This window comes from Culicoides brevitarsis, chromosome 2 (genome assembly GCF_036172545.1).
Source record: "Culicoides brevitarsis isolate CSIRO-B50_1 chromosome 2, AGI_CSIRO_Cbre_v1, whole genome shotgun sequence".
NCBI lineage: Eukaryota > Metazoa > Arthropoda > Insecta > Diptera > Ceratopogonidae > Culicoides > Culicoides brevitarsis.
In genome coordinates this window covers 21,744,079-21,763,240 of record NC_087086.1, presented here as the reverse complement: position 1 = coordinate 21,763,240, position 19,162 = coordinate 21,744,079, and the positions used below count along the sequence as shown (strand labels likewise).

The following is a 19,162-nucleotide window of genomic DNA, read 5'->3' as shown; positions in this document are numbered from 1 at the left end:
TTAGTTTGATTATTATTTAGATTTTCGTTTTGTCGATAAAAAAAAATCAAAACTATTATATAAAGCTTTGTAACGTTTGTATAGAAAGTCCTTGTGTTGTTTGACTTACATTACCAAAGCTGTATTTTTAGACGACGAAATAAAAGTGTTCTAACGTGTTTTATGCTAGTTTTATATAAGACATAAGCTCGAAAACATGTGTGTGCGGTCAATTATTTTGTTTTATTTTTCACTTATATGTGCCATATAGCTACCAAAACCAAAAAAAGGATCAGAACAACTAAGGACAAATAAAATATTTATTCAAACAATTTAAAGAAGAAACATTTTCATGTTGCTAATAATTATTTATTAACATGTATTTTGTTATAAGTAAAGGTAAGTGCCTCATTGATTACATTTAAGGGTGTATTTTTCATTTTTTGTGATTTGAAAAACAATTGCTAAATAAAAATCTAAATTGCTATTCTACAAAACAAAATATAATAAAATATATACCTATGCATAATGCTTTATAACTTTTTTAATATCTTCATTATTTTTTTACATTTTAAAAACCTGTTGTAGGTCACTTAAATTTTTATATTTATAAAAAAATCTAATAGATAAATTAATAGTTTTCAAGTTCACATTATCAGTATCAAATATAAAAGTTTAGTTTTTTTTAGTAAGATTTTGTAATTGGTTATTGTCTGCCCAAAGTACTTGACTTCATGCGCAACAAAATTGTCGCAACACAAAAAGAAAAAGAGATCAATAAAAAATCAGTTTAAAAAAAAAAGATATTGTTACATAAAAAGTAAATTTATAAATTTAAAAATTTATTTTTAAATTTTTATTTAAAAATTTATAAATGTATGAAATGAAAAAAAACTTGAAGAATTTAACATTCTGTCAGTTGATATTTATTTTTTATAATAGTACGTCTTTTCCTTAATTATTAGTGCAAATTAAAAAGTAGTTGCACCTTGCATTGTCATTGTAATTAAAAAAGGGTTATATCATCATATTAATCATTATAAGTATGAACTAGTCGAATATGCAAAAAAATCGATTAAGTATTAGTTTTTATTAATAGCGTATCGCTTATTAACAATTAAATAATAAGATAAAATTATTCAAATTGATACTTAAGCTTCACTTACATATTTCAACAAAATTGTATCAAAAATGCATTATTTTATAACATGCAATCTTTAAATTTTGTGTAGTCAATTTTTATTTGAACAAAGGATGCCGTTTAATACCGTTGCTAGATTTTTTTTGTTGTTAGTCGAAATTGTTTTTTTTTATCTGTAAACTCTTAACTGTTTAACTTAATCTTAAACTGTTAATAAGATAAAACTATGAAAGGGAAGATATTTAAATATTATAGCAGTGACACCATTTTTAACAAAATTGACAGAGATTTTGACCCACACTACGACGTCTTGTCAATAAATTTGATTGATAAAAAATCAATTTCACCAAAACTATTTAAATTAGAGTCTTCAAAGAGTGTCAACAAATCAAATAAAATTATTTTACGATACAAGGATAACATTAACAAACTGAAGAATATTGAAGAACGCCTTGCCGATTTGGAGGGAAAATTCAATGTTATATACAGTATTGTAACCGATGAAAAATATAGGTTTCCTTGGTTTCTTATTGGAATTGAAGAGAAATCAGCATATCCGAATCGATCATATCCTATTATGCAATTTTGTCCACCTCATGGGACTTATGTCAGACGAAATTTTAGTAACCATTTAGTATTTTGTAGACTTTTATCGAAAATATACTAACGACTATTCGACATATTATACTGTAAATAAATGAATAGAATAAAAATCGACAATTTCAATACATACATGGAGAATGATTCACAAATATCTAATAGTAATAACAGGGAAACTACGTAGTGCGTAATAATATGACAAACGGATGCAAAAACCCAATAACGGTAACTAAGTACATAGTATCGGTAAATTATTTAAATTTATTCGCCTAAATTGCTATATATTATTTTCTTGATGGTAGTAACAACTAGAATATTTAATATTTATTAAAATCACGTGTATGAGAAACATGAACAATTTAACACGTGAATTAATCCTACAGTTATAGTACTGATAAGCTGATAACACACTATTAATAACTAAAATTAATCAGTAAATGCGTCAAAATTGTAACAAATCAATAAATAAAATAAAAACTTCTATAAATATCATACTTAGGTTACTTATACAAAAGCTGTAAAACACGTTTTTTTAGTATCATACGCGACTATGTTCTTCAAAGAACTCATCCCAAAATTCGATCCTTTGAGCATTTAAATTTTTTCGCATTTCCATTTTGGAATTTATGTCCAAATACATGAGTTCTTTTTCCGATTTTATTGGCTCCCATATTGTATTGAATTTTGTTTTACCAAGCGGAGTCGGATCACCATATTTGGCAAAGTTTGTCCACATTTTCACCATTCTGTTTTTTATAATAAGTTCTGGTGAATCTCTCCTGTTTAGTCCGACTCCAAAGTAAAATATTTTTGGAGCTGTAAACAGATACCCCAATTCATCACCATGTGCTGCTCCTGTTCCCCTGTACCCAATGTACCTTTTGAAAAAATTCATTCCTCCATCAAAGGAAAAACGATAAGCGTAAGTGTGATTATTTCCGTTTCGTACGTTATATCGCAATGTTTCTGTGATACCATGCATGAACTGAACATCAGTTGTGTACTGAAAAGAATAAATACATAAAAAAGATTTTTTGAGGGAAAATATTCAGAGACAAAAATTTACTGAGGATCAGTTTCCAAAACAGTTTCAGTTCTTCCAATCGCAATTTTTACTCTGTTTTAATGAAATTACCTCGACTAAATTGTCGCCATGCTTTGAATCTACAGATGTTCCTCCTATGTACAAATGGCTTATATCATTAGCTAAAGAAGAGGCTGAACTGTCATCCATGTCACGCATATTAACATTGGCTGGAACGAAAAACATGTTACTAGTTTTGAACTTTGGCCAAGTTTTGGTGTCCACACGTTTATCTAAAATAATATATTTTAATAAAAGGCTAAATGAAAATTTAAAGCTAATGTAAGAGAACATACTTCTAAAAAGTAAAATGCCTTCTCCCGAAGTGTAACCTCCAATATATGGAACAATATTGTAACTTCCCCTTTTTAAAATGTCCAAAGGTCTTTCCAGCAATACAGGAATTTGGCATGTAGCATCTTTCGTGACATCACAAGGAAAATATTTTTCAACAACTGGTGCAAAATAAATGCTCATCATATTTCGTTCTGAATACGGAGCGTCCATTTCATTTGCCTTCTCCATTATGCTTCGCACGGTAGCATTTTTTAAATAACTTAACAACTCTTCTGGAGAGTCACCTTTAAATCCTAAAGCATAGCCCAGTCGATAAGCCTGTTGAACAGGATTAGAAATTGTAGCCCAAGGATTGAGGATCGAGCCACTTTGTGAGATGACTCGTTGAAAGAGACCCTTTGCGGCTGGTGACAGCATAAGGGCATCGGTTGACACGGCGCCTGCAGATTGTCCAAAAATAGTTACTCTATCTGGGTCTCCTCCAAATCCATCAATGTTTCTCTGAATCCATTTTAAAGCAAGAATTTGGTCTTGAAGGCCGGCATTTCCGGGCGCTTCATGCAAATCAAGACTTAAAAATCCTAGCGGTCCTAATCGATAGTTTAACGTTACAAGAATAATATTTTCTTGTATGAGATATTCTGGTCCTGTGATGAGGAAATCTCCGGAGCCGCCTTTAAAAGCACCACCGTGAATATAAACCATTACAGGCAGGCTTTCATTAGCTTTGGGAAAATCCTTTAAATACACATTTAAAAATAAACAGTCTTCTTCTCCTGTAAATTTTCCGCCATTTAATATTGGAGTTTGAGGGCACTGTGGTCCATAAGCTGTTGCACGTTTTTCACCATCCCAAGCAGGCTCCGGAAGAGCTGCTCTAAATCGTCTATCACCATATGGAGGTCTTCCATATCGGATTCCAATGAAACTATAATAATTTCCCCTATTTTTACTTCCTCTAAGAATTCCATCATTTATTGTAATAACAGCTTCATTTCTCGCTCGGTCCTAAATTACAAAAAAAAATCATTATTTTAACTTAATAAAATAACCACATAATTAAATGTACAAAAGTGTAGAAAGAAGAAGAAGAATATATTTACAAAAGCAAACAGAAGAAAGTTGTCGATCACTTTTCTTACGCGATTGGCCACTCCATTTCCTTTTTTGCGATTGGTTCCTGTTAGAATGCCTTTCAATTGTTCCGTTCTAACTTCTGTACAATACTGAAATGTAAATAAAATAAAAACAAGAAGTAACAACTGTCTCAACATCGTGTCTTCACTTGATAAAATCCCGTAAAACACTGCGCTGGTACATGGCCTTTGCCGAAAAAGTAACCAAAAAATCTGAAGAGCATTGAAAAAATGAGAGAAATGTAACGGTAAAAGAATGCCGAATGAATTCATCTTTTTGTACGAAATCGGATACACAAATGCAAACCGTAAACATATTCAAATTTTTTTTATTACTTCCATGTTTATCAAGACTGTTGGCATAAATTTGAATGTTTAAGTATGAATATGATAGTATTTGTTGATCTTCAGGAAGAAAGGTTTACTGTATTTTAGTACCATAGCCAGGCATACAATTTGGTTTGCTTCCGAAATGACCTATTCATATTTTTTTTAAATTACATGTTCCTCTTTTTCTTAATTCATAATTTTAAATTTTCTCGCATCAAAATTTTCTTTGGTAAACTATTCTAACTATTCCAGTCTAACTTTGAATACAACTAAAATATAAAGGCCAAAAAACCGTGACATTCAGACCTAATTTGAATCTATTATCAAAATTCGCAAACCAGTTTCCCTTCAACACACACATCTTACTAAAGCAACATGTATTCGCTTTAGCGTATTTTTATCAAAATAATTGGTTAAAATAAACTACATATATCTATTCAACTATATATTGAATTATTACGGATGAGTAAAATACTAAAAAGAAGTTGATGTAAGATTACGTAAACTTTTTGTACAACGATTGAAACTTTAATTTTTGTTTAGTAAATTAGTTTAAGAAATAAAATCCCTAAAAAATTGCACTAAAAAGTATCAAAAGAAATATTCTATTATTTTCGTAAAAATACAATCACTTTAAAAAAATTAATAAAGAAAGTGAAGTAAACTTGTTTTAGAGAATGTTTTATATATATGTATGATAAATTCTAAGTCAATGGGTGCATTCAAGAATGCTCATCGATGGACATCGATGATTTTTTCCAAAATTTTTTTCATCGAACGCGTTCAAGTTTTATAAAATGGATTGTTCGATTCATCGGGAAATATCAAAAATCATAAGAATATGTCATAAAAGTTAAAAATTTTCATCAAAAAACACATTTATAATCGAAAAAATATCACAAAAAAAAATCATGATGGAAGCGATGAGTGATCTTGAATGCACCCAATATTTATTCATTGAGTCATAAAGCTAAAGATAAAAACTTTTTTTTTCTTACCAGATCATGAATTAAAATTAATTCATAAAAAAAGAATGATCTTCTTTTAACCTTTAGATATCTAAATTTATTTGCAATTCATTTAGTCTTTGTTCAATCTTTGAACATTTAAAAATACATTTGTTTTTGAAGTTTTTTTATAATAATAAATAATTGGCCTCTCTTGAGTTATAAAGTAATAAAATAAAATATTAACTTTTTTTAGTGCTTTACGAATCTTTCAACTTTACTTTTCTATATTTTACAACTAAGTTACAAGTTTTCCGATTTTCCTTTTTTCTCGTCCCGTACAAGTTTTTTCCGCGTTTTTCATAACGCAAATAGTTATTCGTTAAAAACGCAACGTTGCGCAAACTTCAATTTTTATCATTTTTATGCTTGTTAAAAAGAACGATATTATATTTATTAATGCTAATCAATAATTTTCATTTTCGCCTTTGTTAAGTGAAATAGCTGGTTTTTCCTTTAGAACTATGACGTAGAATTTTGCATGAATCATTTAGCTTGAAAAATGTAACGTTACAGTGAATCCAAATGCGAAAAAAATAAAACATCACACAATTCGAATGAATGTGTATACAAATGCGTGTAGCTTACGTGGCCCAGCGAATAAAATTTATTTCAGAAACTGTTTTCGGGTATTTTTCGCAGGATTCAGGAAAATCTTTCTCAAGAGGTTTTTAATGACAGGAAACCTTATTTGGTTTATAATGAAAATTTTTTTTATCTGGATTATAACTACCATTTAATTAGTAAACGAAAGGTAGGTACACAGTAGTTGTACATATTCCTTTTAAATACATCAACAGTTTTTTCAAGATACACAATAAATAAGAGTATTATAAAGAGTAGAGTCGGCGAGACATGTTTGTTTGGAGTAATAATCATTCTGAGTTAAGATTCGTTTGAAGCAAGACGCACAAATTTTAGATAGAAAATAAAAATAATAATATTAATAATATGTAACAGTATAGAAATTATTGAAAATTTAATATAGGGTTTGTTGTCTATAATATACTCAAGTTTATTGTTTTTTTTTCATTGGATTCAAACCTTAACTAAAAAGTTACATAAAAACTATAACTAAAAAAATATATATAGTTGTAATTTCATAAATTACCAAAATATAGTGATAAACTTAAATAAAAGTGATAAAATAAATAATAAAAAATGAAAGAATTAATCAATAATATACTCAGTCGTCATTATAATATTGTGCAGCCAAATAATAATAATATTTACGAACATGATCTAGTCCAAGAACAACGACAAATACATCGGCGCAGTTTACAGGCAACTCGTGGTTTTGACCGCGGATTTTCAATAGTAGACTCGTTATTTCAAAAACATCAAGCGGGAAAACGAGCAAGGCCAAGGTGTAAGTGATTTTTTTTTAATTCATTAGAGCATTAAGAAAAAGTATTTAAAAACGATTAAGATTAACATTATTTTCTACGAAAAAGGAGCCGCCTGGTTACCAATTTTATAATTTGAACATATGACAAATCTTTTTTTTTACGTTTTTGGAAAGTATGATTTTATGAAATAAAATAAGACATACAAAAGAAAATATTTTTGCAAACAAATTCATGTGAATTTTGACACACTTAATGACTTAGTTAATACAAAGTGTTAAAGGTTCTTTTGAGTGCATTTTATATTTATTTCATATCTATTTAGTATCAACTTCATATCTATATCGTTTTAATATTTTGTATTTGTATTTTATTTATTTTTTCTAACGTTTTTTCGTTACTTTATTTTTTGCCATTCCAGTGACACAAAGTCGTTGAAGGAATTGACAAAGACAAAATAATTATAATTTAATTAAAAAAAAAATTAAAAAATATTTGGTTTGCACCTTAAGTTTAAATTATTCCATCTACATATATGTACTTTTAACATACCTTCAAAATAATATTTTTATTCCAATAACTAAATAAAATACCTAACAATGTATAGTTAGTTAGAAATGAAGAATTACTTTACAATATAAAAAAACGAGTAAAATAATAAATTGCAATAAAAATCAATCGTGAAGATTATCGTCATTTTTTTTATTAACAGAAGTTTTAATTACAATCTATCATACGCAATATATTGTATGGAATTTTCCAGATTCTTTTAAATATTTTTTCAAAGAAAAAAAACTATCATCATTTCAATGGAGTATTAATTACCAATGTTACGGAATGTAACTGTATTACAAATAAATATTTTAGATGTGTATAGGTATTTATCTGAATAGATGACACACCCTTTAAACTTTATATTTTAACAGATATGCATGATCCTTCATTACAATTAAGTTATCTTTCTAATTTTTACAAAACAATGGGCTAAGTTTTTAAAAGGTCGGGAAAAGTACTTTCTGATTATATACCATTGCACCTAACATTAATAAATATTTATACTTATAAAAATAATAATAATAATCATTAGTGCAATGTCAGTGTATGTTTTTTTTTTTGAAAGTCATAGTGTATATATCACAGTCTCACACTTGAGTGATACTTGATACTAACTAGTCACTTCAAGATCTTACTGAATAGAATTATTACTTATACGTCATTTTTCAAGTAAAACCACATGCGTCTAAAGATTTTATTGAAATCGATTTCCAAATGTTAAGTCATACTTTAATATTTGTGAGAAAGTCATTAATTATTAATAGTACTTTTAATCATTTGATGATCTTAAAAAGTTATGAAAATGATCAAATACTAACATTAGCCTTTTTGACATTCAAAAATCAAAGGTCAGTATTGAATCATTATTTTAAACACGAAAAATCTAGCATTTCCGTAAACAGCTACCATAAATAGAAGTAAAATTGACAAAAAATTGGCAAAAAAATGCAAATATATAAATATTTATAGATAAATTTAAAAAACGTAGGAGTTTTTTTATGATTTTGTAAAATACTGCGATTCACTTTAAAGTTGAAATTGAGACTATCTACAATGTGTATGGATTGGTTCTAATATATTTTATTTATGTATATATTTCTAGCTGTCTTCTTTTTGATAATTGGAGGACTATTACTTATTGGTACTGCCATTTTCATGTCTTTTTATGATCCGTATGACCTCATTTTTAAATGGGTACGTTTTCAAATTTGAGCATTATACATATTATCATACTAATTTTTTCAAAAATCTAATGTAGAAATTGCAATATGGAGAAGATGGTGAAATATTTGATCTTTGGCGAAAGCCACCAGCGGATATTTATACAAAAATATATCTTTTTAACATTACAAATGCCGATGAATTCATGGCTGGCAAAGAAAAACTCAAATTGAAGGAAGTAGGTCCATACGTGTATAAGGAACTATTTACTCATGACAATGTTACATTTAATAACAATGGTACGGTTTCTACTACGCCAAGACATCCACTTGTGTGGCAACCACATTTGTCTGAAGGATTTAGCGAAGACGACATTTTCATGTTGCCTAACATTGCTTTGCTGGTAAGTTGAACAAAAATATCGTTATCTATGATTTTTTTTCTAACATTATTTTCTTGTATGCTTTCGAAACCGAAATCAAAGTCAAAATAAACCTAGTTTAGTCATTAAGATCAAACTACATTATATCGGAGATCAAGCATTCAAAAACCAGTCTGTGCTTAAAATGACAATCATTAAATTATAGAGCATAATGAACACAAAAAAGTCACTCACACGCAACAATTATCAATCGAACACGTTTTTTGTATTAACCGGCAAATTTTGTCATGACAAATATGATCATAATTTTAGTTACACACACAAAATCTGGTATCATGTAGGTACTTTCTTTATGTAATACCTGCTTGCAAACCGGTATGCACTGTTTATGTAATAGCAGTCGATCAATCTAGATATTTTGAGCTAGTTTCTTTTTGCACAGCATGTTTATGATAAAATCATAAACTCAAAAAAAAAAAAAAAATAAATCTTTATTTTGTTAACTTAACTAACTAAAAAATTATGTCTAAATCTGTATCTAGAATCAACATAATTTGTGATGTGCCTATAATTGACTAATTTATTATCGAAATTAGAGCCCAAAGATATTTAAAGCATGTGTATACATAAGCATGTATATAAAGCATGTATGTAAATATATATTTTATTGTTTTATGCAAAAACTTAAGTATTTTCAAAGGGTTTTAAGTACGATTAACTTTTGCAGAAGTTTCGAGTTTTATTCTTATGTTTGTGTTCTTGAACTACCGCTAAACTGACGTTTATATAAATATTTGATAAGTAAAACCATAGAAGCTAAAAATAAAACATGTGTATAAAACTGAAAAATTGTTACATTAGCTTCTAAAAAAGGATCTATAAAAACACGGTTGCAGATTCAAACCTAATTTAATTTGAAAAATTAGGAGCTTAGAGAACCCAATAAAAAAGTTTTCTGAAAATCGGGTTTAAAACGTAACTGGGAGTAGGACTTTATTTTGACGTGAAACCAACCATTTACCATGTGTAACCAACGTCAAATAGTAAAATATATTGGAAAATATTCCCCTATTTATTTTAAGAATTTTTAGAATATACAAATAACGTGTAGCTCAACTTTTAATTTTGTGAGATTACTGAAACTACTGGTAAGTAGTCAAAACGTCTGCTCTGTAATAATTAGCTAATATATACTTTATATTAAACTTCTCCGACTGTAGAAAAACAAGTTTTTCAAAAAAGTAGGTAAACACATTTGTACGTCAAATCAAAATATAAACAAACAAAATGTACATTGAAAATTACTTGAATCAAATGGTACAATAGTGTACAATTGAAAACTAAATATGCAAAAAATACTTGTTGCATAATAATTCTATGATAAAAATATATTTATTTATTTACAAATGTTCATAAGTAAAAACTACATATAACAAGCATAATTTACTGATATTCACAAACTGATGTGGATTTTATGCCGAGTATATCGGATAAATGCATGTGAAGAGCTCTATTAGTTTTATTTTGTCACGAACTGAATAACAAAAAAAAACATTAAGACTTAAAGCCAGAGAACTAAGTTGTGTGTGTGTGCAGACTATATTTATACATGAACATTGGTCACTAAACTTTGGTATTGATTTTGAAAATAGAAAAAAAAATCTGCCTCTTCTAAGATAAAGTTATGTTAGAATTATGTAAACACATATGAATGTGTTACTTTAAATAATTAACAAATTTGATCTAGATCTTGAAGATTTTTTACACGCATTGAAAACTAAGTTGTTTAAGTTGCTTGCTCGTATGTTTAGCTAATCATTGACATTTACTATTTTTTTTTTATAAATATTAACAGAAATATTTATATTTCATATAAAAAATTTCAGAGTATCGCCCAAGTTGTAGCCGATAAATCGTACTTTGTCCGTCTGCCTATAAATTTGGTAATACGTCAGGCCAAAGAGCGACCAATTGTGAAAATGACTGCTCGAGAATTCATGTTTGGTTATGAAACTACCTTGACAACTTTGGGAAATAATATTTTACCGAATTGGATCAAATTTGACAAAGTTGGCCTTATTGATAGAATGTATGATTTTTCAGGAGATTTTGAGACATTTTTTAGTGGTACAACGAACCCACAGATTTCTGGATTATATGACACTTATAGGGGATCTACAAATTTGAATCATTGGAATGGCGAAGAATGTAGTAACATTCAATATGCGTCAGATGGAGTGAAATTCAAGAGTTTTGTTCAGCCGAATGAAACGTTATTGTTTTTTAGGAAAAGCATGTGTAGAGCACAAACATTGGTAAGAAAATTATTTTTTAACATGAGCAATGGCTTTTTACCGCATTTTTTTCGATTATCATTTCCTTACAAAGCTAGACCTGTCTCAATTAAATAAAATAAAATACAACTTTCACTCATACATAATGCGTAATGTATCATTTTGTGAGTTCTTTTAATTTTTTAATTATTCTTCTTTAAACAGGTCCCAACAGGAAGTACTTCCGTAATCGGCAATTTAGCGGCATCAAAATACAAGTTTGAAAAAAATGCACTTGATAATGGCGAAATCAACGAAAAAAACAAATGTTTTTGTCAAAATGGTAAGTTAGAGCTTAATAAAATTAATTGACCTTTTAAATTTATAAAAGTTTCAATTAAAGGTCAATGTCTTCCTCGAGGCTTAATTGATGTTAATCATTGTTACTACGGATTCCCCATAGCTCTTTCATATCCACATTTCTTGGATGCCGACGAAAAACTCTTAAATATGACCGAAGGGTTGTTTCCTGATTTGAAAAAACACGACAGTTATTTCATGATCAACCGGGTAAGTTGTTTTGGAAATTGATTAAAGCAATATCGCATGACAATCAATATTACTTAATCCCGTATAAGAGTTTTTTTATGCTACACTACATATTAAAACTCTTCTAGAAACTATTTGCTAACAAACCTGCCAGACATAAAAGGTAAAGCACTTGTTTAACAAGTATTTTATGTTTTATGTACACCATAATAAAATTATACTATACTTCAACTAATACGTTTGCAGGATAAAATATTAAACTATGTTTTGATAAAAACTAAAAAGAAAATTTTTGAGTCCTGAAAGAAAAACTGCAATCCAAATAAATTCTGAATGAAAAATATGCCAAGTTGCATATAAATAAGAGTGAAAACAAAATATGCATTTAGTTTATTTTTCTGCTACTTCAAACAGGTTTTATTACCTATTTTTTAAATTACCTACGATTTTTCGTTAACCACGCTTATTTATCTGAAAATGAATGCTTGAACCGCGATGCACCACCGATGCATATATTCGATTTCGGCAATCATCGAAATTGATTAATACAGCAGTTGGTTATAACTCAACAGTTTACTTCATAAAACGTGATGCAAAAATCTGAAAGAGAAATAAATTATGTTCATTTCAAGGTCGTATTGATATCTATTCATGCAATTCATTTTGTATATTAAGACAGGTGAATGGTCTCTTTAACGGTCTTTAAGTTATTCTTACTTCCGTATATGTACTTTGTTTTATTTATTTTTTTTTTTTATATACTTTTTCAGCAATCTGGTCTGCCCCTCGATATATCAGTCAAATTTCAAATTAATATGGCTATGCATGATGTTGGAAACATGGCGAATGTAGATCGCTTTTCACATCTTGTCATACCAATGCTTTGGTTTGAAATTTCCATGCCCGGTCTTCCACAGGATCTTCAGAACCGTTTCGTTTTCTACCTAAACATCCTTCCGTGGATCGTGAAATTCAGTCATTGGGGCTGTTATATCTTGGGAGCCCTTCTAATTCTCTTCGCAACATTCAAAGCTAGTCTCAAATTAAACCATAACCTCAAACGAGCACATAATGTTCATCATGCAATATCATTTGCTAATGGGGGAAATATTTATTTGACAAGTGAGACTACTGCAAATCGGGACAGTGAAATGCAAAGTATTATTGAAGAAGATAACTATGAAAAATTTGATCAAACCCCAGAGGTATTTATTTATACATACTAAACATTAAAATATATTATGACATACGTTCGTTTTTACAGAGAAAGACATCTTTAAAGAGCTGTTTAACTATCGACCACAACCTAGATGACACAAATTATTCGACTGAACTCAAAATAACTGAGGACGAACCAGTGCCATTGTACGCTTGCTTAGGTAATCGCAATAGTGTGCTATCAACTACAGAAAGTTTATCCGTCATTTTAGATGGTATAAAGTAGGAGAGCCACATTGAAGAACTGTTGTCGGTGCACATTGATTTTTTGTGTGCTCACTTCGAATTTACAAAGTTGCTCAATTTTACGTGCTGTATATGTAGATTATTAAGTTTTATCAAAAAAGAAATTTTTTATCTTTTTAAAAATTTTAATTTATTCGAAAGTTAATTAATACCTAATAGTTAATTAATATTTAATTAAAAATTTAAGTTTTCAGATTTCCCTTTCAGCAACGATATTATTTTCCATTAATGTACGTGTTCCATATGGAAGGTAGAATTTGTTGTTAAAAGACAATCCTTTAACTGTGATTCTATGAAAATATTTATTAAAAAAAAACATAAATAATACCTAAATTAATAAAAAAAAATCTGTAAGTGGCAAATTTAATTATGCTTCGTCGAACCTGCAAAATATATATTTGTAAGTCAATAGAAAAGGCTTAAAGTAATAGGAGGAACAAGGAACTAAATAAAAATGGTAGGCGGGATTAAATAAATCTTAAATATCACCTATTAATAATTTATTGAAAACTTAATTTTAAAGCATTTTTATATGAAAGTACTATGGAAATTCGGCTGCGATAGAATAAGTTTTGTACCATGAGATGTTTAGCATTTTAGAAAATAGAACATTGTAATAAATATATAAATAAAATAGTTGTAATGAAATGATTTATATTTTTTTTTCTTTGTTCTGCAAATAAATTAAACATTGTTTTGGCGATTACTTAGTCCAACCTTAGACGGACTGACTTGACTTAATATTTCTCTGTTACATACAGCATTTATCCTTTTAAGGGCACTTTTGATCATTATGATTACGCTTGATATGAAGCCTCATTTGTTGATTGACTAAATACTAAAACAAAAAGAATACGTTCTCAGCGTTTCTTTAACCTTCAAGAAGCAAACAGGACAGGGCGTTCGTCGGAGTGCGATGCTAAATGTAGTTTTAGATTGGTCAGTGTAATGAAAACCATTGCACAAATTTCACAAACCATGTTCATTTTCTCGGTGTTTCATCAAATTATAAATTAAACTAAAAGTCCTAAAGCACCCGTTGAAATCGCATTATGGTTTTTGATTGTCTGTACTCTGTTTCTCTTTCTCTGTACTCTTTCCTCTATTTATCGTTTCACGATCCAAATTTTGATTGGTCAATTCTTCTTCGTTTACGTTGCTTTCAAATAAAATTAACTTTGTTTGCAAAGGAAACACTTGTTTAACCCTTTTTAGATAAATGAACCTCAGGGTCTGCTCTTTAGCTTTGAGCCGATTTCTGAATTAGAACCGAATTTCATATTAGAACCAAATTTTGTACCGGAAGAACGACATGAAACAAAATAATAAATAGTGCTGGCCTATGTAGTTTGAAATGTTTTCGGGGATTGACTCCCAGTGACCAATGCAGATGTTGTTAAAATATTATTGTTTATTTAGACTTAAGATTTAAAAAAAAAATGGATAACGAGGTCTCCTCGATAGATTTCAAAATTCTTGGAAGGCCGTCAGATAGCAAGCCTCCAACTAAAGATGCTTGTCGAATTTGTTGGAACAAGATAATTGGCGAAGGATTTCACATAAATTCAAAAGTAAATCCACGTTCAGCTGTAACTTATGCCCAAATGTTTTTGCACGTATCGGAAATTCAACAAATGGCACTGCAAGACCCTGAGTCTCTATGCTGGGGATGCTCAAAAATTCTAATTAATGCATACAGGATGATGAAAAGGGTGGAGGAAAGGGAGAAAATCATAAGTGAACCCAAGCCATTGAAAATTCCTCACAAGATCGAAAGGAAAAAAACAAACATTATCCCGGTAGACGAAGAAAAAAAGCCATCGCTATTTGAAATGGTAGTTGTTAAAGTAGAACCACAGGATTTTTCGGATAATATGGAAAACTCTGACATAGAGCCTCTGGAATTTGTGGACGAAAATTCTTTCGATAACGCTTCGTCCGAAGACTCTGATTCCGAATCAGAAGATGAAGAAGAATATGAAAAAAAACGAAGGGTTCGCAAAACACCAAAAAAGAATTACTTGCCACCAACGCAATACAAAAACCTCATTCAATGCGCCCTTTGTATTTATAACACTCGAAACAAGGAAAATTACAAAAAACATGTACTTGGCCACCATGCTCATCAAAAATTGAAGTGTGATTCATGTAATGAAGTGTATCAGTTTGTCTATGATATGGAGACACACAGAAAGGAGGAACACAATGCTACTGAAAAGTATTTGGCTCAAGTAGTCTCCAATCCAGCAGTATTTGAAAATCGGGGAAGTGATGAAAAATTGATAGTGAAACATGAAATATTTGACCTTCCTTTGCCAAATTCTGTACGAGGAGGTGAAGAAAAACAATACAAGCTAGACTGCATTGGCAGAAAAATTCCTATTAATCGAACTTATAAAAAAGGTGAAGTAAAGTGGCCAAGAAAAGAGCGGAAATTACCTATCCAATGTCCACTTTGTCCCTATACCGGCATTGGCAAATCAAACTTTCGTAACCATTATCGTCGCTTACATAATAAACAAGAACTACAATGTGACGGATGTGAGGCCAAATTTCATCTGTTCTACCGCCTCTCTAGGCATCGAGAAGAAGAACACAACTTTTCGCATGAGTATGTAGTTGATGAATCACTCAAATTAAAAATGCACGAAATACAAAGATTGCCGAGACTCAAGAAGGACGACAAAGAGATCCAATGTCAGGAATGTGATCAAGTTCTAAAAGGTCCTCGTAAGTTAAGTGATCATTTGAAGGAGGTACATAATATTATAAAGAAACGTCCTGAACGAGTGAAAGAAATTTGTAGTTATTGTGGAAAGTTTGTAGCTAATCTTGAATATCACATAAGGCACCTTCACTCGGAATACAGAGATCCATACATTTGTCACTATTGTGGCGACAAGTTAAAAAGTAAAACAACCTTGATGCGACACATGCAATCAAGTCACAAATTAGCTCTGAGTCAACGAGGCAGCCCATGCGGTCTAGTTTGTCGTTTCTGTCCCGAGGTCTTCCGTACCAAACATCTGAGAGTTGCGCACGAAGTTCGAATACATACGTTCGAATACAAATTCAAGTGTTCCCTATGCGACTCTAAATTTCTTGTCAAATCGGATTTCACGAAGCATCTTAATAGACATGCAAAAGGGAAAATGAAGCAATCTCGATTAAATTGTAATATTTGTGGCGAATTTTTCTCTCGGAAAAAAATACTAGCAGAACATGTTTCTACGCATTTTTCTAATGGTATTCCATCATTTTCAGAAAATTTAACTCACAATCTCTCTTATATGGGTCTAAAATGTGAAGTTAATGAATAAATACTAAAATGTATTAAATGGAAGTAATGACTTGAGAGTTTTATTTATTTATTAAACCTCTGGTAAGCAGTTTGAATCTTATTAATCTTATGATCAAAGATGGAAAGATTAGACATCTAGTGTGACGTTAATCATTATGAAACGTTAGCACTAAAAAAACAAGTTTAATTCACAGTATTGTTTTATTTTATATGAATTTTAAATTTATCATTATATTTAGGTTCTATTGGGGACTAAAATTTAAAATTACCGAAACGCTGCAAATTGTTGTAAATGTTCTGGCAATGAGTCAGGATACGCTGCATTTGGACATTGATGTTTTTCTAGCAATTTTTTCTTAGTAAAGTTTTGTCCGCAAGTCTGGCATCTCGAACAACTTAATCTTTTGCCTTCCATGTGTCGATGTAAGTGTTTTTTCAGCTCAAATTGTAAAATAAATTTCTTATCGCACAATTCACAGCTATATGGCCAATCAAATGTGTGTGTAGAGACTTCATGACGCTTTCTACTAACTCTGAAGGGGTATCTTTCTGGACAATATCTGCAGAGATATTCGGTTGTGCCTTGAGGTGTTTTAATGACATTACTGTCAGTTTGTCGTTTTGCAGATGACTTTGCCTTTGCTTTGTGATGCTCTGATAGTCTCACCTCAAAATTATGTATTTTGAACATGTGCACCAGCAAGAGTGTTTTTGTCTTTGCTTTGTGATCACAATGATCACAAACATAAGGATCCCGTTGTTCCGGATGACGATTTCGAATGTGGTTTTCCAATGAGCTATTTGGATATAACTTTCCACAGAAACTACACACCACTTTTGGATAGACATATTTTTTCTTTGCAAATAAGTTGGGGTCCAGACCTTCTATAGTTTTCATCTTGAGATCTGCCGTTTTGTATTCCATATATTTGTGAACTACTCGAAGATGCTTCGCCACATTCCGTCTTTCGGTGAACCAACGATCACATTCTGGACACGGAAAATGTTGACCTTTCTCGATACGGCGCTGTTCCTTCCGATTTTTATCCTCGAGAATAATGGACTCGGGAACAATATATTCATGATCAAAGTTGTGGTCAAGTTTACGGTGCTCTAATAGCCGATAATAAAGATGGAATTTTGCTGAGCATCCATCACAAGTCATTTCTATATTATCATGCATATTTTTGTAGTGGTCGGAAAAACGCGTAACTCTGTTGCTGCAATACGAGCAAAGAGGACAAGGATAGTTCTTCCCGGAAGTGTCCTCATTTTCGCCCATACACTCGCCATTCGAGCGTCTTTTGAAACTTCCAAATCTTTTATCGAACGTTTTCAATTTTAAAGACTCATCAGCTACATATGGGCTTGTTAATCCATGTTTCTCCCGCCTATGTTCCTCGAGTATGTAAATCAGGTGATGTTTCTCATCGCACTCCTCACATTTCATTTCCTGCCTATTGTGTGTACGAATAACGTGCTTCTGGTAGTTGTTCTTGACGTTACTTTGATAATCACAAAGTGGACAATGGATGGTTTCTTCTTCTTCATCTCCATGACCGCTTTTATTGGTTTCTGGCATTGGCTTAGTGACGACTTGATATTCATGCGTAAAATTATGCTCGACTTCACGATGTTGGTGCAGCAGGTAGATCAAATGAAAACTCTCTTCACATCCATCGCACTTCATTTCCTGCCTATTATGAACTCGATAGACGTGTTTCTGATATGTATCCTTAACGTTGCTCTTGAAGTCGCACAATGGACATTCAATTGTAAAATCTTCAACACGTTTAGGTCTAGGAGTTCCCTTCCCTTTTTTCTTTGATGCAAACTTTTGTAAGGGTTCGTCATCACTCGAACACTCGTCATCCGACACCTCCATTTCAAGCTGTACAGATGGCTCAATTTTTACTACGACTGATTCAATCATTGGATCTACTTCTTTTTCGTTGTCCTTTTCCGTTTTCACTTTAGAGAAATTAATCACTTTTTGGTCCGCACTAATAGACCCACTCGAATCTCTGCCATTCAAAGTCATGAGTATTTTTTCATTTTCCTTGATCCTCTTTCTCAATTGAAATGTGGAAATCAGAACTTTGGAGCAGTTCCAACATAAATCTTGAGGTCCATCTTTCGGTTCAATTCCAAATAAGTTGAGATAAATCTCAGCAAAAGTCTGAGTAGTACCAGCAGCTTCATTGTGGAAGTATACTCCTTGTTTTCCAATTGGCTTATCACAAATTCGACAGTCCAGCTTAACCAGCTGCTTTTCGTCCATTGTCTGTAAGGTTTGAATTTTCCAAATAAATAAGACAAGAATGTTTGTGTAAATAGATTTTTTTTTCCGAGTTTCGGCATAGATTTTGACAAATGTCAAATTTTGTAGGCCACTCCAATTGAATTTTTTGTCGCAGTAAAAGTTAAAAATTTCGTAAAATCAAAAATCATAAAATCATTTCAAAAACAGTTCTTGGACATCTTTCCACATTTTGGTTTTAAATATAAATAATTTTTGGAACATAGATTTTCTTCTCAAAAATAAATAAAATAACAT

At 30.6% G+C, this 19,162-nt stretch overlaps 4 protein-coding genes across 4 annotated transcripts; 2 read left to right on the top strand and 2 right to left on the bottom strand.

Moving 5' to 3' along the window:
* Positions 1-1,783: 1,783 nt before the first annotated feature.
* On the bottom strand, positions 1,784-4,579 carry LOC134828738 (putative inactive carboxylesterase 4). Its single transcript, XM_063841724.1, has 5 exons — positions 4,574-4,579; positions 3,101-4,109; positions 2,856-3,037; positions 2,670-2,723; positions 1,784-1,807 (listed from the first exon to the last, which is right to left on the bottom strand). Exons 1-5 carry the CDS (start codon positions 4,577-4,579, stop codon positions 1,784-1,786), a joined length of 1,275 nt encoding a protein of 424 aa, XP_063697794.1.
* A 2,246-nt stretch (positions 4,580-6,825) lies between these two features.
* LOC134830764 (scavenger receptor class B member 1) lies at positions 6,826-13,933 on the top strand. Its single transcript, XM_063844340.1, has 9 exons — positions 6,826-6,943; positions 8,578-8,669; positions 8,734-9,039; positions 10,905-11,333; positions 11,517-11,634; positions 11,695-11,861; positions 12,611-13,045; positions 13,105-13,205; positions 13,271-13,933. Exons 2-9 carry the CDS (start codon positions 8,631-8,633, stop codon positions 13,296-13,298), a joined length of 1,623 nt encoding a protein of 540 aa, XP_063700410.1. The 5' UTR covers positions 6,826-6,943; positions 8,578-8,630; the 3' UTR covers positions 13,299-13,933.
* Positions 13,934-14,743: 810 nt separating this feature from the next.
* Positions 14,744-16,861, top strand: LOC134828737 (PR domain zinc finger protein 5-like). Its single transcript, XM_063841723.1, has 2 exons — positions 14,744-16,478; positions 16,845-16,861. Exons 1-2 carry the CDS (start codon positions 14,744-14,746, stop codon positions 16,859-16,861), a joined length of 1,752 nt encoding a protein of 583 aa, XP_063697793.1.
* On the bottom strand, positions 16,829-18,944 carry LOC134830822 (PR domain zinc finger protein 5-like). Its single transcript, XM_063844406.1, has one exon. It carries the CDS (start codon positions 18,884-18,886, stop codon positions 16,871-16,873), a length of 2,016 nt encoding a protein of 671 aa, XP_063700476.1. The 5' UTR covers positions 18,887-18,944; the 3' UTR covers positions 16,829-16,870.
* Between the last annotated feature and the right edge of the window lie 218 nt (positions 18,945-19,162).

Coding starts and splice junctions, on each gene's coding strand:
- LOC134830822 (XM_063844406.1), bottom strand. CDS start 18,886: ATGGACGAAAAGCAGCTGGTTAAGCTGGACTGTCGAATTTGTGATAAG.
- LOC134830764 (XM_063844340.1), top strand. CDS start 8,631: ATGTCTTTTTATGATCCGTATGACCTCATTTTTAAATGG. Junction 11,635..11,694: donor CAAATGTTTTTGTCAAAATG/GTAAGTTAGAGC, acceptor TTTCAATTAAAG/GTCAATGTCTTCCTCGAGGC. Junction 13,046..13,104: donor AATTTGATCAAACCCCAGAG/GTATTTATTTAT, acceptor TCGTTTTTACAG/AGAAAGACATCTTTAAAGAG.
- LOC134828737 (XM_063841723.1), top strand. CDS start 14,744: ATGGATAACGAGGTCTCCTCGATAGATTTCAAAATTCTTGGAAGGCCG.
- LOC134828738 (XM_063841724.1), bottom strand. Junction 3,038..3,100: donor AGGCATTTTACTTTTTAGAA/GTATGTTCTCTT, acceptor ATATTATTTTAG/ATAAACGTGTGGACACCAAA. Junction 1,808..2,669: donor CAGAAACATTGCGATATAAC/GTACGAAACGGA, acceptor ATTTATTTACAG/TATAATATGTCGAATAGTCG.